Consider the following 23,468-nt stretch of genomic DNA (forward strand, 5'->3'; position numbering starts at 1 on the left):
CGTCTGGTTATTACTGTTCAAATCATGTCAGCCATGGATGCTCCAAAGCTCAAGCTTGTTTGAAGAAGATTCTTCATATAATCTCTTCTATTCCACCACCACTACCACCATCAAACAACGGAGGTTTTAATATTGATTTGAACAAGTGTTTACTGGATACTTTCCGGGAATTTAAAGAGTCGGAGTCTTTAGATTTAAGCGCTTGTAGCTTCGTGCGTAAACAAATCCACAGTGAGAAAACAACTGAGGCTTCTTCGTCAGATATCACCAATTTACAAGAAACCACAACAACTGAAGTTGCTCCAGAAAGCAAGAAGATCAAGCAAGAAGACGACGAAGACGTAGTCGAAACGTCGCCGGTTCAACGAAAAGAATCGCAAAACGGGAGAAAGAATAACAGTGATTGTTTAGGTTTGCTTATTGAGGCCGCTGAGATGATTTCACGAACTGAGTTCGAGTGTTCGAGTCCAGAACAAACTCAGACTCAGCACCTTGACAAATCAAAAACAAGTGCGTCCAAAAAAGTGACTGTGGATGTAGAGGACACGTCACCGGTAGTGAGATCGAAGCGAGGGAGGAACCAGGTGTTGCCGTCGAGGTACCGAGACTCGGTACTCCTTCTGGAGCCGTGCAAACGACGACGAGAACCGCCGGCAGCAGCAAAGAGGTAATCGACGAAACGATAATTAAATTTAAAAATGTGATTAACGTGTTGTTAATTAACTAAGTTGTCCACATAAATTATTATAAATACGTCGTTCAGAGAAAAAGAATGGAATCATCTGAGTTGAGGAAAGTATAGGTGACAGAGGTACCAAATTTATTATTATTATTATTATTAATTATTTAAAATACAAAGAAAAATGCAAAATTTTGATGGGAAGCAACGGCGGTGTCATGATGGGTCACATTTTTCAGCTTAAGTTTGTAAAATTGTACCACCTTACGTGAGAACGAAATAAGCCGTCGCTTGCTTTATCAAATAATAAGTTGACCTATGTGATTATGTGAATGTTACTAGAAACGTTTGGTTTGTGCTTAGGCTTAACGCCACATTTTTCGTATCTTAGTTGCAAATTAAGCTTATTACAACTGAGAAGATAATGAGACGAAATTTGTGTGTATCAATAAAATTACATATATATATATATATATATATATTCTTAGTATATAATTGATTATATAATTAAAATATCATTATATAATTAAATAATTTTAAATAAAAAATAAAATAATATTTAATTATATAATGATTTATCAATTATATATTTGATTATGTATTCAAAATTATGTATATTTATTTTTTTAATCAAAATTTTTTATTACTCTGAGTTGAGACGACATGAGTTATCTAAAGTGCAAATCGGTGATTTACATTCTCAATTAAGAATAAGTTATCATTTTATTTTTGTTTTCTACCTTGGGTAAATTAATGTTTATAGGGGATATTACTTTGAGTTGAGACGACATGAGTTACCCAATAATGCAGGTCGGTGATTTAGATTCTTAATTAAGAATAAGTTATCATTTTATTTCTGTTTTCTACCTTGGATAAATTAATGTTTATAGGGGATATTAGTCCAATAGCCATTAAACATAACTTAAATTAATAAAATAATATATATTTTTTATTAATTATTTATGTAAATTATGTAATAATATATAATTGAATGATATTATTTTTTAATTTAAAATTATTTAATTATATATTTATATACTATTTAAATATCTAATTAAATATTTAAAAAATATATATTAATTTTATTATATAAATTAATAAGATATGTTTTTATATTGTCCAAACTAAATCTATCTTTTTAAGTACTGGTGCATTCACCAAATTAGCAACAGTACCAATGAAGGATTAATGAAAATTTTGAGAGGGACAATTAATTAGTACAAATTTTGGAGGCTCGGGTGAAGTTTGGATGTGACAATGTGGAGCTGTAAACGGGGCCGAGGCTGAGATTGATGCTCTGCCTTACCAAGCCAAAAGCGTCACCAATAAAGGAGCTTGTGTCATGCACACAACCATTCTACCGCGGATGAGACTGATGCTTTGCTCTGCGGCTCTGCCTTACCAAGCGCAAAAGCGTCACCAATAATGGAGCTTGTGCCATGTAGACAACAATTCTATTAATATCTGTGCTTGCTCAAATTTATCATAAATGTGTCTTCTTCCTCAACTTGAATGCTTTAATATTACAGAGACTTGCCAAAAAAAAATAAAAATCGGAGATATAATTGGTAATATTTATATATATATTTTTTTATATAGTAATTTCTCTACCAACCTCTTATTCACAATCTGATGCCCTCAAAAGAAAAACAAGGTACGTGTTTTGTCAACGCCAATAAAAATAATGACAGTAAATATTATGATAATAATAAAAAAAAATTGTATGTTTCAACTGGTTTGATTGATGAAGCTGTAAAAATGAAAGTCATCATCAAATAGATAAAAATATTAATGAGTTTATCAAGTCTGCTTGGGTGAATTGATGTCAAAGCTAGGTCATCTGTTTGTGTTAAAACCAAAGTCATAGAACAATTGGCTGGGACGAAATAAATACTATATTAATATTTTATAAGTAGTAATTCTGGTATATCATTAAGAAATACCCTTCCTCTTGCGCCTTTTATTGCCTTTGAATGTGAGAATTTTTCCAAATGGATGGCTATCACTTAGACATTCAAATTCTTTGCTAACAATCGAACATTTGAGGGATTGAGATTTAGGTTGAGGATCAACTATTGTCAAGAAAGTTTTTTCATCTCTCAACTGATTTTCTAAGTTGAAGTTCAAAGTTATTCAATATTTCTTCACAGAAAGTTTAACTATGGTAGTTTCTCCATTTAGACATTCAAATTCTTTGCTAACAATTGGACAATTAATTGGTTAAAGATCAAAGTTCAAAGCTATTCTTGGAAAAATTATCATCGGTGACAATCTTTGGAGTTACAAGCTTTGGTGTCTTAGTGAGTATGATTTGGAAAGAAGATTGATAAAAATCTCTTTAAATTAATAAAAAAAAACTAATTCAAATAGTTTTTGCAGTTAATGGGGTCTAAAAATGATACTTATACAAGATAGCGCAAAAATGAATCAATTACTAACACTTAGATATATATAATTTTATATAACATAAATAATCATGTGACACAAAAAGTGCACAAATCTAATTTTATTGAAGTAGATATCATAAATAGATAATAAAGTAAGAGACCCTACTAAATTGAATGCTAATAATAACTAAGATGTGTTTATATTCTCTATTAGAATGTGTATTCACTTTTGTGAAAATATGTTTTCAGATTCAAAGAAACCTTATAATTAAGAATAAACAAATCACGGTTAGATAAACTATATAATGACTCAATTTAAAACTGCTCCATTCTATTTTGAGAATAAAAATTAACAGGTTACAAACTAAGTTAAAAATCAAATAAAACATCACCTTGTAACACATATATATGATTTTGTTTGTACAAAACCTGACAGAATGTTTTAACCAGCCTTGCAATTTTTTTCTCTCATTTACACTTTGTTTCCTTCCTTACCTTCATCCCTCTGTTTTTTCTTTTCAACAATTTTACTTGGTGAACAGTGAAATCTTTCTAAAAGAGGTCTAGGAGCACGAGATCTTCGATCAAATCCTCTCACACATATAAACCCTATAGCACAATGAGATACAAACCACACTTTACTATTATCACCACAACATTTAGTCAAGTAATGTATATAAAATCATACCTCTCCAAAAGCATCTTTGAATGCTCTCCATATCTAAAGCTGTTTTCAAACAAAATATAAATTTTTTTAGACAACCAATTAACCTAATATTATGAACAACTCACCTAATGACTATATTATTGTTATGTATTGTACCTTTTGATATATGTGAAGCTGTGGATCCAAAATAAGCAATTTGCTTTGTTAGATTAGCTATCATCCTACTGGGAACATTAATTGGCCGCTCACTGGTTTCATGATCGGCAAATACCTGTAAAAGAAATATTATACTACACCACTAAACAATTGTCTAATAATAAAAATATCTAACAAACTACACTATCAAACAATAATTCACAATAGTTACTGAAATATTCAATATGCTCACCTCATTGACTTGAAAGTAAGTTCCATTAAGTGGAAATCTACCTCTATTTGCAGTCAAACAAGGTATCTGTTTATGCAGCCGAATTGTTATTAAAAAATAATAATTATAATAAAAATAAGTGAATAATAGTTTATACTTACCAGAATTGTTCCACGAACAATGTCAGCATTTTCTTCCCTAATTCTATTACAATTATAACATGTTTGGTCATCACACAAGTTATACCCATTGAAATTGCATCTAGTCTTAGGTGGTTCGATTGAATTAGGTGTTTCACCTATAGACAACAAAATAAAAATTAACAATTAACATATAAATCAAGGTAAAATCTTTAAATATGGCTCAAACATTCAATTATAACCCATAAATAACAAATTAAAATATAATCAATTAACAAATATAAAATATAAAATCTTTAATTATAACTCAGCTATTTAATTTTAAATTATTAATAACAAACTTAAAGTTAATACCCGGTGACCATATAGCAAGAAGATATGGGCAGGGATCATCATCTAATCGTCTCTCAAACTGTACATATTTACAATACCAAAGATTATAATTATTCATAATACAAAAAAAAAAAAAAACTATATCTGAATTTAAAAGAAATAAATTAATAAAGGAAGCTTACCCCTTGCAGAAGCTCATGATTATCTGGGAGTACATAACTGTATAATTAAACCAAAAATTAGTTAATTGAAAAACAAAATAAGTATAACTTGACACAAATATTGCACAAATGTAACACAAATATATCACACTCACACTAAGTGCTCTGTCCGCAATCGGTCAACAGTCTTTAGTTTTTGTATTGAAATAGAAGCAGCTTCTGCCGTCAAAGCAACTAAAGCTTTAGAATCTTGAAACACGATATTATTTATTTTCATGAAATTTTGTAAATTTTCTTGGAATTTCCTCTCCTGCATTCTAATGGTAGGGACATCTTCAATATCCCCAATGCAAAAAGTATCCATATTATAGGAAGATTCTATAGGGTATGAAGATTCTATATGATGTCGCTCAGGTGATGGTGGCTCTTCAATGATAGGTTCACAATTATTGTGTTGATTCTCAAAAGTGATAGCTTCACAATTATTCTCTTGGTTCTCAAGAGTTAAACCACTGGAAACATAACTAAAACCACCAAAATGTAAGAGCTGGGTTCGCATTGGGTTGACAATGATGGGAGGATTTTCAGCGAATACATTGTTGAATTTTGATTTCACCATTCGTTTCTCTAATGGCCCTGGTAATGCAAGTCTTGCACTGCATCAATAATATAAAATCTTCAATATTTATAACATGTAAAAAAATAGCATCAATATAACATGTGTGTATATATATATATTAAAAAAAAAATCATCAACCTTGCAAATGCACTAGCAAAATGTTTACACTCTCCTCTCAATGGACAAGCGCTGCAATGTGGATTCCTCTTTGTACAAAAGACCTTGAGAATTATTTAGAATAAATTTATAAGTAAATACAAAAACACTGAATTGATAGCAATAGATAACATACCTTGATAGTAATAGATAACTTACCTTACCAAAAGTGATCAACTGATAGTGTAGTTCATACCTTGCATTAAGAATTATAAAATTAATAATCATATTTAAAAATTAAATTAAAAACTCACATGCATCAATTTTTAAGCAATCATGTAGGATTACAATGTTCTTTGATCAAGATGACATAACCGTGGCCAAAGATATTTTTGGATGTGATCCATGACTGGGTACCTATACATAAAAAACACAATTAGAAAATATATTAAACATCAAATTATTAATAAATTATTTTCTAAAAATGTGTTCTTAAAAAGTACTGTTCTAAAAGATGTATTTGCATTTGTTCTGGCAATGGTTGGATAGGAACCCAGCCAAGACGCACAGCTATGCGTGCAACATTTGTGTCAACCTAAAAAAATAATGGAGCATGAGAATCTATATAAATCAAATGGATAACAATTATGGTAAGTTATGCATAACAATTATTTAATTCTTACAGGGAAAGCGACATGTTGAAGTGACAAAAGTCGGACACATTCCACACTCTTTAACCCTAATCCCGGTATTTCCAGCAAATACTTCCTGTGTATAATAATTTTTTATCAAAAGGTTTGAATACAAAGATCCATATGTAAATTAAAGATAATTATATAGTTAGCTTACTTCACTTTATCAGGTGGAGCATTTCGAAGCCATTCAAGGTCAATGCAATTATGAGTTTGAACCATTCTATTAAGGAAGTCCTGAAAAGTGAATTAACTTGTCAATTTCTACAAGAAAAAAAAAATTGTGTTTTTCAATAGTGCAAAATAATAATTATACCTTGATTCTTCCTGCAATTACATTGTGTTGACCACGATCTTGGATGGCTTCAGCAATATCACTAACATCTGCGCACCGAACTGCTTCCCAATCCACAGAATCCATATAATCTATACTTCTTGGTTCACCACTTGAATACATCTTTCTCATAAATTCCCAGTCTTCTGGTTCAGGTCCTTCAACCTTTTTCTTTTTCCTTGGGGTAGATTGTGATTTGGTAGGAGCACCATGAGATTGTTGCAAATTAGAATCTGCAAAACCAATAGAAGGAGTAGAAATCGAGTGTTCAAAATGATCATTCGAATATGTTAAAGTGATGGATTCAAAGGCATCTTTTGGTTCATTTGTTCTTTTTGAGGTTGATGCCTTTTTTTCATGATATGCATCTCCTAGGTGCTCTTCAGGGGATAAAATATTGTCTCCACCGTGTAACGTCAAACTTTCCAGAAGTTGTGATAACTTTGTTAAAGAAGCAGAGATTTCCACGCTACAGATTTTACTTGTAGATTCAACATTTGTATTAGTCCTCTTTAATTCAAGCTCAGTAACATAATACATGTTACCCTGTGGATCATAAACTCTCCCAATTGATGACATATTATTACTTCCACTTGACTCTGGAGATCCACCATTGAAAGTTGATCCAAGGGGAAACTTTGAAGCAAGTGACATATAAGCATTGCTGAAATTGAAGTAAGATAAATAAATTCCCATCTTAGTTTCCAGTTTCAAACAAAAATGGAAAGAAATTAAAAGATTACCTTGAGAGATTGTCGGAAACATTTTGAGTTAAATAAACTCCAACCACAGAATCCACAACCGAACCTTTCCATGGCTTAAAACGTCTATCACCTACTCATAATTATATAACCAAGATACTCAGTATATATAACATTTAATTAGACACATTTCTCTTATTCACATGTCAATCCAACCTAATCTTATACTTCAAGAATAAGATAATATATATGTATTTTTCTTTACAAATGAATAAAAGAAGTCAAATTATGCTCATACATCATACATAAAATTTTCTTGCAAAGGAAAACACACATAACTCCATAAAACACTAATTTATACTCCTCTAAATAGATTTATAAATTCTTGAACAAGTAAAAATTAAAAAAAATGTTTAATTTTCATTAGTAATCAACAATTTGCTCCCTCTATTTAATCATATAATTATGTTAAGATTATCTCAGAAGTTGTGATCTTTATTCAAAATCATTTGTGAATAAGTTGAACATTCCAATAATATGTGCAACAAAATTTGATGAAAACATACCTAGAATCATATGCATGCGAGCAACAAATGACTCAATTCTTCCTTCCATAACTTCTCTTTCTTTTCTCCACTTTTCCTCATCCACTTTTTCCTCATCACCATTACCTATTTCCAACTGCTCCCACATCTTCAATGAGACTTCATCAAGATCAACTTTTGCTGATAGCTTTTTAGGCTTAGAACTCTCTTGATACAAAACTAGTGCACCATCTGCATTAAAATCATGCTTCATTTTACGCTTCCTAGACTGCTTTCTGTTATTAAGCATGACTGGCCTTTGATAAGGGACTAATGCACTATGATCTTGTATGTCACCATTGTTAACTTGTTGTAGGGCTTCTGAACCTGGATTTAAGTTACTTTTAACCTCTCATAATACAAATATAAGGAATCATAGAAAGCAGAATTATTCTAGAATTACCTTTTGATTGTAGAGGCAACCAGAAAGCATCATCAATTTTTTGAACTGCATTATCATTTCTTTGTAAAAACTCCTGAAAACAACCTATAGAAAGATTAAATTTGCTGTTACAGTTTGAATTATTATTCTTGGAAATGTTATTGAAGAAACATACCACTCCATGTGTTTTTCTGCATAAAAGGATCAGCTCTCGATCCTGGCAGGATTTCCTGGAAACCAATGCTTGGTAAGATTTCCGGAGAGCCATGGAAAAAATATTCAGGATAACCCAACTGTGACAAATCCTGATTAATTATCTGTCCCCGTGAGATTTCTTGGGAAATCTGTAAGACTTCCTGATCAGGTAAGACCTCTTCTACCTCAGGTAAGATGTCAGGATATACACATAAACTATTTGATTTGTCCCCAAGCCAAAAATCGCTTTGCCAGTTATGATAATCAATTCTTGTATGATCTGCCTGCAAAACTTCCTGAGAGCCTACATCTATGAAAATAAAAGTTGTCAAGTATTTCCTATAATGAAAAATAATTTGACATCTTAACATTCAATTACTAATAAGGTTAAAACAAATTATGAAAAATAGATTTGACAAGTTTAAAACAAATTACCTGTAAATTTGGTGGTGAGCAGGAACTCCTCATATTTTGATGCGCACCCTTGAAAGTTTACATATTCAGATTCAGGGTCATAACTAAATGAACTATTTTGAATGTCTTCATTTTCCGCTTGCTTGGAAGGAAGCTTTGGCAGCTGTTTCTCAGAAAGGTCATAAATGAGTGAACTATTTTGGATGTTTTCATTTTCTGCTCGCTTGGGAGGAAGCTTTGGCAGCTGGTTACATATAGGAAAGGCTGTTAATAAAGACATGGAGCATTTCCTAGGCAATCTCCTCAATCTATTTCGTTTTGTTGGAAATTTTATTTTGATAAAAGTAAGGAGGAATAATGTATTCAATCTTCGTCTCCTCTTACTTCTTTTCTTTTTATTTAGGTATATCATTAAGAACCGCCTCCTCCTCTTGCTCCTTTTATTCTTCCCTTTGAATTTGAGAACTTCTCCAAATTGATGGCCATCAAATTCAAATTCTTTTCTAAGACTAAAACATTCAAATTCAGTTTGAGGCTCAGCTTGAGGATCTGCCAGGGAATTCTTTTCATTTCTCAAATGATTTTCCAAGTTGAAGTTCAAAGCCAATTCACATTTCTTAGTAGGAAGTTCAACACACTCGAATTCTTTGCTAACAACTGGACATTCGATTGGTTGAGGATCAGCTGTTGCCAGAACAGTTTTTTCATCTCTCGACTGATTTTTGTTACTCTTTCTTCTTGATTTTTTCTTTTTTGGAGTTACAGGCTTTGGTGTCTTTGGTTGTGGTAGAGGTTTCTTCTGTTTTCGATCGAAAACCACTCTTGGTCTATGTTTCTTCTTCTTTGGTTTTAGTTTTGGCATTCTCCTCTTGGAGTTCATATCCTCTTGTGTATTCTGGTGACCAGCATTCAGTTGAACATCTGCATCTAAAATTATGATCAAAATCTCATGTCCCCTAATTCTGAACCTATTATCTAATTGTGAAAAACTTAATATGCAAAGCAAGACAGAAAAAGCAAGGATTTACCTTGAGATGCACATTTTTCTGCACCCTTAAGCAAGTTTTCTGAGGTGCTTGTTGGATTATGCTGATTGGGCCAGAGAGGAGGGTACCAAAAGTTCCAGCCTTCGGGTTTTTTTATGCTTCTGTCATTCTGGGAATCCTCAGACAAATTGCAGTCAGCAGCACCTGGTGGCGTTGAATTTGTTGTTTCAGGAGTAATTGTTATAGCCACATTGAAAGAATTCATGAGCCTGGCAGGAGTTTTCTCTAGTAGTGAATTTAAATCAACAAGAATTTTATTCAACTCCCAAGACAATTGATCCCTTGCATGTTCATCAGTCAAGCCCCCACCTGAAGTAGCAACATCTGGCACTGGCACTGTCAACTCAACAGGGCTTTTTTTCAAATCTAAAAATCCACCAGAAGTCGATAGACAAGGAAAACCTGAACTCATCATTGATGCCTTTTCTTCCGAATTCAGGGCTTGATTGTTTTCCGGAAGCCTTCTCGGAATAAGCTTTGGAATAGTCCCCGGAATCCAAGAATTCTGATGTTCTGACGCCCTGGAAACACGTTCTGGTCGCCTCCTCTTGTAAATCTTCTCCATTGACTTCACAACATCAGTCCTTCTCCCTGGAATCCTCCCTTTGTAAACCCTCTCCATTGACTTCACAGGAGTCTCTGGAATCCAACAATTCTGTTTATCCAACCCATTATTTTCTGACAGGCCGGTTGCCCCTCCCCCGCCAGCCTTCTCCGGCGTGATCATCATCATCTTTCTGGTCAACTTAAACACAAGCAACCAAAACCCTATTCCAAATACAAAAGCATTGATGTAGTTTCTGTAAAACAGAATCCACCGTTTAATGTTTCAGAGTGGAAAAAGAGAATTACTGACCTGGAAACAAAGTTTTATAGGTTTAGTGCAATCCCGGGTATCTTGTGGTGCGGAGCAAAACAATAGAACAATCAAAAGCGGCAGTTAAAATTAGATAAGGAAATAGAATGCAGTTAGTTGACTGAAGTTTAAAAACTGTTCATAAGAGTTTCATTTAATTTTAAGTTAATTTTCTTCATAAATTGGTTGATTCCTTGATGACCCTCATCTTAATTAGGGTTTCTTCTGATTATCATTATTTAGGTAATTTTTTTAAAATTACTTTCCTATATTATTGTAATAGGAAATTAAAAGAAAAATGACATATTTAAGGCAGGGTGACATAAATAATTTCAGAAAATAATTTGATTCTTTTATATTTTCTTTTAACCATTCTGCATGATTTTGAATTTTGTTTAAAATTAGAAACTTTATCTGGCTACAGAAGCAGAACATTAATTGAATTTTTAAAACCCAGATAATACATGGAAAATTCTTAGATATATATATTTTTTTTCAAATTTGAATTTTGGATTAATAATTAAAATACTTTCTTCTACAAACATTTCCTTTGAATTATAAACCATTAGCCATCTTATAATTTGAATTTTAAACACCAATCATTATCCATTCATTCCAAATAGTAATTTGGCACTTTGTAAATCAGTATAAGCATAAATAACAATACTATGTATACCTATTTTTGGTACACAATTTGTGTACATAGATGAGGTGTTATCATGTGATTGGATATTTTTTTATCATATGATAACACATGTTTTAAAATAAGCTAATTACGTGATGACACATCACTGTGTACATGAATTGTGTACCAAAAATGGGTACACATAGCATTGCTCTTTTTATATATTATTTAGATATACAAATAATATGATATCATGTGATTAAGTGTTATTTTATCTTTAATTTAAAATTATCAAATCATATAATAACACATTATCTATATACTTAAATTGTGTACCTAAAATATGTACATATAATTTTATTGTTATATTTAAACATGTTATCAAGTGTTTGTGTTCTTATACATAGCACCTTATTCATGGTCACTTAAGCAACTTTTTAAAAGCTACAAGATCTCTTTTATCTCCTTAGTTGTCTCTTGAAAGATGCACTTACAATTCCTGTTAGTACTGAGCCTTTTTATCACTGACCGAGTACACCCTTATTGGTTGTTTCTTAGTATCTAGTGTAACAAAATGGAGGACAAAATAAGACGGATAAAGCTAGTTATGTTGTTTTTCACTTGACTAAACGATTCAATGTTTGACATTTTATATTGGTCAATGACTGAGGAATATAAGGAACCTGGCTTTTTATTTGAATATGCAATTATGTGGTATGGCAAATATCCTGCTTAGTATTTCAAGACTTTACTGTTAGTATTTTTATTTCTGCTCTTTTCTGATGCGGTAGCTGCCGGCTTTTTAAGTTCTTAGCTGGAAATGGTTGTGACATGCTTGATCTCTGTGGCATTTTTCTGTATCAGAGGAGCCTCCTGAATTTATCCTAGTTAACAAGGAACCAGAGCCTGATCCTGAAGACCCATTGAAGCTGATATTTACTATAGTTGTCAAAGGTGAAAAACACCAAAAGGCGGTGAGTGGTCCTCAGTAAATCTTGAGGATCCCCTCATCCTAAATACACCAACTGGTCAATTAATTATATTGAAGATGAGAAATATGGAGTACGATTTTTTTAGCAGCCACCTTTGAAACGAGAAGATATAGATTCCAAGGAGATTGAGTTTCTGCCACTTGGTTTTAATGAGTTTTATGGACAACAACCAGTTGAGAACAAAACCATGTGGCAGCATATTGTAATGGCCATGGAAAAGTCATTTAAGCCAGGGCTTGATAAATTAGAGAATTGGACTGAAGAGCAGAAGAAAATTAGTGAGTTGAAAATGCAGCTTTATGAAAAAGAAATCGATCTTATTGAGGTGGTCTTGTGTCTGGAAGAGGCAATAGAGGACTTCGATGAGGATTTGAAGAGACTTTTCTTTTCTTAGATAATTTTAATATCATATCAAACATATTTTCAGTCATTAAAATTATTGAGATAACTTTAGATTATTTGGAATGTAACATAGTTAATGAAAAATTCTTTTTGCATCACAGATCAGACAGGCTTTTTTTTCCTTTATTATGATGATAAAGCTTGTCTAGTTTGAACAGTAAAAGCATGGAGGATAAGGATTGAAGTTTTGTTATTGGATAGGCATGTGATTAAGTTTGAAAAAATTGATCATAGAGGGATAATAATCTTCTCAAAGTATGCTGTTGGAGAATAAGTTATTTACAAAGAAAACAATGTAAGTTAAGTCTTGGGTAGGGAGACAAGAATAGATATGTTTCTATTTGCCTGATTTGCATATAGATAACTGAGACTTGATTTTTATACATAGCAAGAAGAAAGTAATAACCGTAGAAGGATTTTGAGGGCAAATATTCAAGCACACCGGAAGTTTCAACCAACAAAATGCCCGATTGGGGGGAGCTTTTGTCTGCAGTCATCTTCACCGATTCATTCACGGCGTTCACCATCTGTTAGCCCCAAAAGAGTGGTAAAAGCTGCAAGAGCACCCACCCAAATTTGGCTGCATGCAGTCCCAGATTGTGACATCAACAGAATATTATCCTGCACACAACTATGTGTTTTGAAATCATATACAGATGCTACGAGTATTGAAACTCACAGTTTCTTTAGCATTTTGTTGTAACCAGCCCATTTTGAACAGGATCTGTTTTGTTATAGCTGCAACTCATTGTTGCCCGATTTTATGTATGTATTTTCAGCTTTGCCTAGGATAAGTTAACATGCACCACCATGCATTAGAGTATCTATTTCACAAACACTAGAGTTTCTATCCATGTGAAATTCTTTTGATAGGTTAGTTTAGTGAACATGCAATCGACATATATTCTTGTTTTATACGCTAGGTTGACACAAATAATCTTAACAAATAAGATTTATCGTTACATTTTGATAGAGTTATTTAACACAACGATATTTTTATTGTATTATTTATGTCATTGGTTAAAATAATATCGAGACTATAAACAATTCTAGATCCGTTGTCATATATACTTATAAAGTTTTCATGACTAAGTTATATATCAATTCCCTTGTCATAATTATATTAATTTAAGGTATTCATTATACAAACATAAATATGCTACAATAGATGAATAAATATTAACTTTATTTATATTAAATTACGACACAATATCTAGATGAAATTACATAAATAGTCTTAAATGAATGACTATAGAATATCTATTCCAACATGAAACCTATCGATCATGTCCTCACCTCCAAAAAACATTTAGACTCCTAACTTTCATCTTCTATCATACTTTGAAGACTTTTAGGATTAAGTTACTCAAAGAAATATTTGTGAAATGTGAGAGGCTCTAGCCAACCTCTCTCAAAAATAGTCAAAATGAGGGAGCAAACAAGAATCGATCATAATTATTCAACAAGTCCTTAGACACATGTTAGTTATCTCATAAATGCACGACCAATCACATTTCTTGGGAAACTGGAACAACAAGATTTATATGCAGCTCAGAATATATATAGTCATTATGATGCAAACTAGCATGTCCTTTTCGCAAAGATATGGTAAACTCCACATCACAATAACTCATACAAAAAGGTTAGCGATCAAAGTTCTTAAAGTCTTTATAGAACTCTAACAATTGAGAGACAATTTTTATATAGTATTCTCTAGCTCTCAAAATTTTCTTTTTTAAGAGCGTCTCTTCGAAGGATCTTACACAAACAACTACAACTAGTGTTCACATATTAGACTAGCATCTAAGAAGTCTTTCCCATTCAACAGACAACAAGATATATGGGTAGTTATTTCAACTCAAGATAACAAGAAAGACCTCTATTTAATGAAAAATCTATTTAAAATTTTTTACAAATATGTCTCATTCTCTATCATATACAACTAGGGAAAACTATTTTCTTCTTTCTAAAATGAGATACTTTCGTTATTGTAAATATTTCCTTTTAATTCAATTAAAATATAAATAAATTCTTATAATTATATTTGAATTATTAGCCCTTAAACTATTTTAATTTTATAATTTAAGTGTACCTTCTCTTTATAAGTCATATAAATAGGAAGGATAGAGGAAGAAATAGAAGAGAAAAAAAAAAGTGAAGTCTTCTAGAGACTAAACTCTACAATATTCATGTGAAACATATGATATTCATTGTATGTAGCCTTTACAGGATACACATCCATTAATAAATACATGCTTCTTGTTTTGTTCTCTCATGTTCAAATCATATTGTAATAGACATCACGATCTTATCAAATTTTAATAGTTGTTACCAATATTTTTAAAATTGAACCAATTAATTGTTTAATTAATTATCAAATATATAATTCAAGTCGTTTTAATATAAAACTAAATTTGAGTTTATGACACATAATATATTAATAGATAAGGTATTTAGTTCGAGTTTCAATGATTGTAATTTTTTATTTAATTTTCTTATAAAATACAAAATATAAGTTTAATTAAAAAGTCTGGTGATCGAGGTTTTAAATCATTGGTTGGTATAATAATCTAACTCGTGTAAGGTTTAAAATTGCATAAAACGAAGAAAAATCACATCAAGAATGCAATAAGCAAATAATTTACCAAATTAATTCTGTTAACTTTATATGATACCAAAATTAAGTCTGTTTATAGAGGGAAAAAAGGGTAAAATTCTACAAATGCTTATCCAAAAAATTGATTCGTTCATCCATTGACTGTAGACTTCCAAAAACATGCATTTCTTCCTAATACAATGGACTGAGGGTCAAGGGACAATTGAAGTGACTTACCAAAACAAAAAAAAAGAGATAATTGAACTGGGAATATCAGTTTATCTAATGACTCGAACAACACTCATCCTCTCGAACTTATCCACTGAAAAATGAATTGAATAGCCGAGTACACAGTTCAACTTGTCAAAAGCCACCACCATAACCCACAAAACTGGTGGGGGCCATTTCACAATGCAATGCATCTCAGCAGACAAAACATCAGCAAATTTCAAAAAGAACTTGGAACCGTCTCATTCTATTTTTAATGCTTTCATCTACCCTACGCAATGACTCTGCAACTACCCTAGATGTGCCCAAACATAAGCACTTAGCAGAAACGACAGTGTTCTTGTGCCCGCACTTATCCACAAACCCCAAATTCCAAGCACCACAAGATAGATTAAATGAAAAGGTTATGAATTTCAAACATGAGAGTCGAGAGTTTAAATTCTCTCTAAATTCTTGACGGTAGATTTAAGGTCATTGACCCAAAATTTCAATTATTTAATATAATCAATTTAATTTAAAAAAAAAAATTCTGAATCAAATAAAATTTTTTCGTTATAAAAAAAATCTTATTCCTAAATAATTGTTGACATATAAACAGTTGTATTAGGAAAGATTCAATTTTCACATAATAATATTAATGTATCAAAGTAGTAATCAAATAAAGTTTTTTCGTAATTTTTTGTTGTCTATCTTATATATTAAAATATTATCAAATTAATTTTGATTTTATTATAATTATATTTTTTCTTATTTATTTTTTAAGGTAAAAATAATTTTATTTTCAATTAATATAACAATTATCCTGAAGAATACTTTGAAATAATTATACCTAATAATATTTAAGTAAAATAATATTTTAATACTTTTTTAGTATCTCAAACCAAAGAAAAATAGTTTACCTTTAAAATAATTTTAACAAAATATTATCTGAACCGAACACACCTTAAAAGTTAGCTAGTCCATTGAAATGCCTTTCAGGTTTTTCTGTTTTTTTAATTTTTTTTTTTCTTCGAAACGAAGAGAGGTGGTGCAGGAAAGGCAGAAAAAACAGATGAAAGAACAAAATCACGTTCTCCACCTGAGAAAAATAGTGGTGTTTGATAGGCACCAAGTATGTTATTTTATAGCACTTTACAAATTTCAAAGACAAACTTTATTCTTATGCCCTACAAATAACACTTCTTTGTTTTTTTCTAGGAAATTTCCTCGATGTTCCCTGTTCCTTTTTTCTAAAGTAGTTGCATACTTGTTATTCAATAATTAATTATTATAATGTAAGATTGCCCTTATAAAAATAAACCTATCACCAGAGAGAGAGAGAGAGAGAGGGGGGTGGGGGTGGGGGTGGCTGGGTGTGGGGGCTGAGATTTTTCAGTAAGGTTGAGTGTGTCATATCAGAGTTAGGTTGTGTTCATATTTCTGATGTTATTTGTTTAATTATTTGACCCATCCGCAAGAAGTGAAGAAATTCAATTAGAATTGGATTCAAGAGGAGACGGTGACTCCTCTTTTGACCTACCTTCACCAGTTATCACCTCCCGCCACTACGGCCTCCTTCAGTATACCAATGATTGATTCTTGATAAATACTTATATACATGCTTGCGTTCATTATAATTTTTTTTTTTTAAAACAAGAAAATTTAACTGTCTTATCAAAATTAAATAGATTATATTAAATAAATAAAATATTTAAAAACTTTATTTAAATTAAATTTTATGTTAAATAAGTAAAATCTCAATAAATTTGATTTATTTTGGATTGTAACATCAAATAGTTAATATTTTAAATCTAACGAGGAAACCTAAAATCATTATATTAAATAAATTTGAAATTTGAAATTTAATCTTGATATAATATTGATAGGATTTAACCCATGATCCCATATTTGGCATCTCTTATTTACCATTCACACTATTTTTAAGGACAAATAATGTTATAATAAATTGTGAAAACATAATTTTTTTTAAAGTAAATGAAACTGTGAATCTGGTGATTGACTCTATAATTATTATGTTAAATAAGTGAAAATTTTAATTTTAAAATAATATCAAAAAAAAATTTAAATTATAATCTCACACTCTATACGAGACTAAAAAGCCAATACTGTTATAAACACAATAATATTGATCTCTCCCTCTCTTTTTTTTCCTTGTTTAGAGCTTATGCCTATGGTCCCAAAAACATATGAACCATACGACAAAACTTTGTCCATTTCATTACACCCCAAAACTTCAATCGCTCACCTTTAGCCACGCCTTTAATGCATTCCCCTTCCCTTCCCACCTCACACGTAACCGTGGAACGCAGCAGCATCTACTTGTTACTTAACAATCATGCACACCACGACAAAATGCATAATTGCACGCCTCACGTCACTACTTCGGATAACGGGGTCCAGATTCTTCATTTGTCTACTCGGTATATTCACCGACTCATCACACACCACGTGGCACAACTATTCTTCAAGAAAATTTTTTTTTATATTTTTTCGAAATTAAACCAATCACGTCAAATTAAGTCAGTGTATTCAATTGAATTTCAATCATCAAAATAAAAAGATTGATTTTTATGTTAATAAAAAAATTTAATGTACTTAATTTGACGTCTTTGTAAAGAAATTTAATCATGAGGGCTTATACTTTATTTTAAGGAGTAGGGCGTCAAAGATTATTCAGTTAATTTTCTTTTAAATATATTATTTTAATTTATAAATAATAAAAAATTTTAATAATATTTTATTATTAATAATAATATAACAAATAATATAAAAAATAATTTAATTATTACTTTCATATTTAGATATTAAAATATTATCAAATTAATCTTTATTTTATTATAATTATATTCTTATTTATTAATTTTTTTAAGGTAAAAATAATCTTATTTTTAATTAATATAATAAATAACATAAAAAATATTTTAAAATAATTATACTTAAAAGTATGTAAATAAATAATATACTAATATTTTTTATTACTTGTAACCAAATACAATAATTATTTATACTTATCTAGTTTATCAAATTTTATCAAATATAGTAATAATTTATACTCGATAATTTCTAAGATAATATATTTTTAAAGTAATAATTTAATTTAATAATAAAATATTTCACAAATTAAACACCTCTTCAGGTCATATGCTAAAATATTTTATTTATTAAAAAATAAAATAAAAATGATGTTCAATCTTTTTTAAACCAATATAAAGGTTGATTCTTATTTTAATGATAGAAATTAGGGTGAGTAGGTTTGGGTAAATTGTGAAAATTTATGGAACCAAAATCGAAATCGATCAATTCTAAAAAATAAAAATCAAAGTCTGAATTTTACAAAAGTTAGTTTCAAATAAAAATCGACCTGTAGGTTTTAAATAGGTTTCAATTCCTATTTAAAATTTGTATTATATTTCAAATTTTATTATTTAAAATATAAAAATTATTTTTATCTCATTTAAATTTAACAGAATGTTTATAGGTACAGATATAAGTACTTTGTCTAGTTTTAAAAACCAAATTTGTTTCAGTTGTCTATCTATTTGTTTTTTCAATAAAATTATGTATACCTATTTTTGGTACACAATTTATGTATACAAATGAGGTATTATCATATGATTAGATATTTTTTTATCATATGATGATATATATTTTAAAATTATCTAATTATATGATGACATATCATTATATATATGAATTATGTATAAAAAATGAGTACATATAATATTACTCTTGTTATTTACGGTCAAGGGGTAAATCTTAATATTTTTAATAGTAATACTTAAGCAATAAAACTACATTTGATGAGGTAATTGTAATTAACTAAGCTATAAAATAAAGGAGGTATTTTTATTATAACTTATATTTTCCCTATTGGAAAACGGGATATCTATGATTCGGATTCGGAGTAAGTTCTCTTGCACGCCTTATTGGAAATTCAATTTAATATACTTTGGTAAAATTTAGCCGAAGCCGTTAAATTGAGAAGTTTCTACATTGGAGGTTTGACTGAATGACTATGCTATCGACACCTGACATCCGAAACTTCATAGCCGCCGTACGAATGGTAGTAATACTCTACATGACGTCTCACGGTTTCCACCAACCCCACAAAACACCTAAACCAGTATTACCTTTCCACGCGACAAATTAAGCCACAAACATAGACTCCACCGGCAACACCCAGTCATACTCAAATCTAAGCAAGTCCTCTTGCGCCTGTCCGACCCTAAAACCGGCTATTCTCGGTAACCCTTTTGAACAATCGTTGCAGTTTCTTATCTACTTTTTCGCATAAATAGCTAGTCCTGGATGTCTTGATTTCTCGTAACCACTCGACTGCCCTCAAAAGCTTTAAACCGTGGAGTGTACTGTTTTTGCACCTTTACGACTTAAATTATATGATAGCTCCCAGTGAACGGGAACCTGAGAGCCGAAGCTCCTCTCCTGCTCTCGGTTTCCCTCGATTCCTTTTCTTCCGGTACCGGCGCTTGAGGTAACCAGTCACCATCAGAATCAAGTAAAAAAAAAAAAGAAAAGAAAATTCATCGCATTTTGCTTTATTTAGATCTATTTTCAGATTCTATGCCGACATCTAAGAGTAAACGGAGGGGACAAGAGCAGAGCCGGAAAGGAATCTCGGAAAAATCGATGTCGTTTCACGGGAGACCGCCAACCATGATCGTGGCAGAGAAACAGTTGAGAAGGCCAAAGACGTTACCTGATTTGCTTCCGGATAGGAGCCTCGTCAGTTTGTCGCCGGAGAATAAGCCGTTGTTAACGAAGCTGCTGTTAAACGTTACGGTTCAGGGAAGCGTAGGTGCCGTACAAGTCATTATGTCATCGGAAAACACAGTCGCCGACCTGGTCGCCGCCGCCGTGAAGCAGTGCGTCAAAGAATGCCGGCGACCGATCTTGCCGACCGCCGATCCGTCCAGCTTCGACCTCCATTATTCACAGTTTAGCTTAGAAAGTAAGAATCCTGAAATTACTTCTTTGCACCTAATCCTTAGTCTTTGATTCATCCGATTCAAACGCAGCAACGTGCAGCCCAGAGACTGATCGAACTGTTTTTCTTTATTTTATCTCAGGCTTGGAAAGAGACAAGAAATTGTGGGAACTTGGATCCAGAAACTTCTTTCTGTGTCGAAGAAAAGGTGAAGTGGAGAGTGAAGCATCGACGTCGTCTTCAACATGTTCAAAGGAGGCAGAAAAGGTTAACAAGGGAGGGACTCCTTGGCTCAAGTTCATGGGTTTCTAGTTAATTTGTGGTGTTAAAAAGGTTATATTATTACAGTTGAAGTATTCTGGCAAATAAGAAATTTGTGGATTGGATTACGTTTGATCAAGAAGGTGGTAATATTTTATGATTCTTGAAGAGATTGAATATCCAATCAAATCATTATAAAAATTGTACAGTATCATGTCTTTGTTTTACATTATATAGAAAATAAAAACTCATTTATTGTAATTAAACATTTAATATTCTAATTTAAATGGTTTTCATTACGTATTGTATTTATTCATATTTTTGGGGGCCAGGAATCTTTATCTTTTAATTCAAATTTTTAATAATAAAATTATTATATATATTTATATATATCATTATATAATTAAATAATTTTAAATTAAAATAATATTTAATTATATGATAATATATATAAATATATATATTTATATATTTAAAATAAATATATATAATATTACACGAATCCAATAGTAAGCTTGTGGGTTGAGTCGTGAAAGTTACGTGAGCCCCATCATTTAGAGGGATTCAAGAGTTGGATTGGATGTCTATCTCAAACTTTAATTAGGTTAGGCTTTTAGATTGTTTTAAAAGCAATATTACCTCAAAATAACTTAAAAATCACTTCAATACATTATCAGATATTTATCTAATAGAAACCAAATTTTGGTGAGTGATTAAATTTTGGTCTAAAAACATTTCCACCCAATAAATGCGTAAACCATGTTTTTTTACCCCAAATCTAGCTCATTAATGGAAAAGAAGCCGTAGAAAAGTGTAGTAATATTGACAATATATATTTAAACGAAAAATATTCTTTTTCCTTCTTCGCATTATTTCTTTCTTTCTTTCCTTCGCTTGTCGTCATCCACACTTACTCCTTCTTCTTCCTTCTATTATTCTTGACTCCCTCCCTTTTTTTTTCTTTTAAATAAAATCACGCATATATATTTTAAGTATATAAAATAAATATATAAATAATATATTATTTTGTAATTTGATAATTTAAATTAAAAATATAATAATATTTAATTATATTATAATATATTATTTTATTTACTCTTCTTATATAATTAAATTTTGTATACATAATATTTTTTTTTTCCTTTTTTTCTTCCTTACCACCACCCATCACCACAATTAGAGTCAGATCTACCATATCACAAGTATGTTAGAGTTACCACGAAACCACATGTCACGACTCAGGTTGGCATAGTTACACCAATTATTCCTTTTCCTTTCATCAAGGCCAAAGTACTATTTCCCACCCAAGAAATGTTGCAGTCTCAAGTTTTCTCCTTTTAATTTTAAAAATCCTAAATACCCTCCCATAAGCAGTTAAATTTAACATAACCCTACCCCTTCAAATTTTATCTCTTTTTTCTCTCTTAAACCCTAAAAACTAATCATTTCCCCCTAGGCCAAGTTTTGAAAAATAGTAATTTTCCCCTAGGGTTTAGTTTTCAATCCCCAATATCAAATTCAGTGCCATCACTAATGACGAAACTTTCCCGATGCACCACTATGCTTCGACGACCTCTTTTCTCTCATTTGGAACGTCGATCAATCCAGATCTGGTGTCATCTTTGTCTAAAAAGTTGAAGAGCTTTGTCGAGAGGCGAAGCTCTTCGTCTTCCTAAACGAAGACGATAACCTCATCTTTTATCTAGGAAGACGATCGTCTTCCCAAGAGAAGACGTTTGGAAAAATGAAGAGCTTTTCAACTTTCCAAGCAAAGATGACGTCAGATCTGGGTCGATCGATGTTCCAAAAGAGAGAAGAGAGGCTGTCGGAGCATGGTAGTGCATTGGAAAAGCTTCGTCGTCTGCGATGACGTCGGATTTGATGTTGGGGATTGAAAACTAAACTCTAGGGGAGGAATGTTATTTTTTAAAATTTGACCTAGGGGGAAATGGTTAGTTTTTAGAGGTAGGGGGAAAAACTGGATTAAATTTTAATTTATTTATAATATTATAGATAAAATGAGTATTTTGTCCTTTAAACTATTAATTTTAAAAATCTATGGGTGTTTTTAAAACTTGGTCTAGGAAAAAATGGTTAGTTTTTAAGGGTTAGGGGGAAAAATGGATTAAATTTTAATATTATAGATAAAATGAGTATTTTACCCTCTAAACTGTTAATTTTAATCGCCTATAAATGGGTAAATGAGATTTTTAAAGTTAATAGGGGGAAATTTGGAAAAACAGCACACCTTGGGTGGGAAATAGTACTTTGGCCTTTCATCAATCTCTTTTTCACGTTTATCGAGTTTCAGTTGCTTGGGCTTTTGTTCGTTGCTTCATATAATTCTCACCTTTGGCCCTTTATAATTACATATTTAATTTCCTTTTTTTTTTTGTTACAATTGTTATACGGGTAAAACTTCAATTATGAATGCAAATCAAGAGGATAAAACCCGTACAAAAATTGTGGTTTGTGCCAGTTCTTACAATATTATTGAGTTTGAATTTAGAATGTTTATAATTGTTATAATAATATTATTTGATCGAGAGGAAAGATTGAGATTAGGACTGGATTCGAATTGAGTTGGGCTCGAGCTAGACTCGGTTCATATATGGGTGGCTCAAGTTTGAGCTTGAGCTCGGCTCAGGCCAGCTCGTTTCGGGCTTGAATTTGATTTGGTTCGGTTCGGTTTAGTTTTCATTATCAAAACGATATCGTTTTTAATATATATTATCAAAACGACATTGTTTTGTATCAAAAAATTTA

General features: G+C 31.2%; 2 protein-coding genes across 5 annotated transcripts; one reads left to right on the plus strand and one right to left on the minus strand.

Annotated features, from left to right (window-relative positions):
- Positions 1 to 3,372: 3,372 nt before the first annotated feature.
- LOC123226502 (protein ROS1C-like) lies at positions 3,373 to 10,802 on the minus strand. Of its 3 annotated transcripts, XM_044651029.1 has the most exons (22): positions 10,654 to 10,802; positions 9,780 to 10,565; positions 8,773 to 9,678; positions 8,318 to 8,647; positions 8,164 to 8,247; positions 7,743 to 8,087; positions 7,219 to 7,309; positions 6,458 to 7,139; positions 6,299 to 6,378; positions 6,133 to 6,217; positions 5,953 to 6,044; positions 5,798 to 5,866; positions 5,669 to 5,705; positions 5,492 to 5,574; positions 4,890 to 5,390; positions 4,756 to 4,792; positions 4,595 to 4,652; positions 4,262 to 4,398; positions 4,122 to 4,187; positions 3,890 to 4,004; positions 3,755 to 3,793; positions 3,373 to 3,675 (listed from the first exon to the last, which is right to left on the minus strand). In XM_044651029.1, the coding sequence occupies exons 2-22, from the start codon at positions 10,528 to 10,530 to the stop codon at positions 3,539 to 3,541; spliced, it is 4,725 nt and encodes a 1,574-aa protein (XP_044506964.1). In that variant the 5' UTR covers positions 10,531 to 10,565; positions 10,654 to 10,802; the 3' UTR covers positions 3,373 to 3,538. The 3 variants fall into 3 exon arrangements, with proteins under 3 accessions (XP_044506964.1, XP_044506965.1, XP_044506962.1); XM_044651030.1 differs by having other exon boundaries at positions 8,773 to 9,672; positions 9,780 to 10,797; XM_044651027.1 differs by having other exon boundaries at positions 9,780 to 10,797.
- Positions 10,803 to 19,809: 9,007 nt separating this feature from the next.
- On the plus strand, positions 19,810 to 20,963 carry LOC123224792 (uncharacterized protein At4g22758-like). Of its 2 annotated transcripts, XM_044648510.1 has the most exons (3): positions 19,810 to 19,988; positions 20,073 to 20,465; positions 20,584 to 20,963. In XM_044648510.1, exons 2-3 carry the CDS (start codon positions 20,078 to 20,080, stop codon positions 20,751 to 20,753), a joined length of 558 nt encoding a protein of 185 aa, XP_044504445.1. In that variant the 5' UTR covers positions 19,810 to 19,988; positions 20,073 to 20,077; the 3' UTR covers positions 20,754 to 20,963. The 2 variants fall into 2 exon arrangements, with proteins under 2 accessions (XP_044504445.1, XP_044504444.1); XM_044648509.1 differs by having other exon boundaries at positions 19,810 to 20,465.
- Positions 20,964 to 23,468: the final 2,505 nt, after the last annotated feature.

This window comes from Mangifera indica, chromosome 9, assembly GCF_011075055.1.
Source record: "Mangifera indica cultivar Alphonso chromosome 9, CATAS_Mindica_2.1, whole genome shotgun sequence".
In the NCBI taxonomy this organism is placed as follows: domain Eukaryota; kingdom Viridiplantae; phylum Streptophyta; class Magnoliopsida; order Sapindales; family Anacardiaceae; genus Mangifera; species Mangifera indica.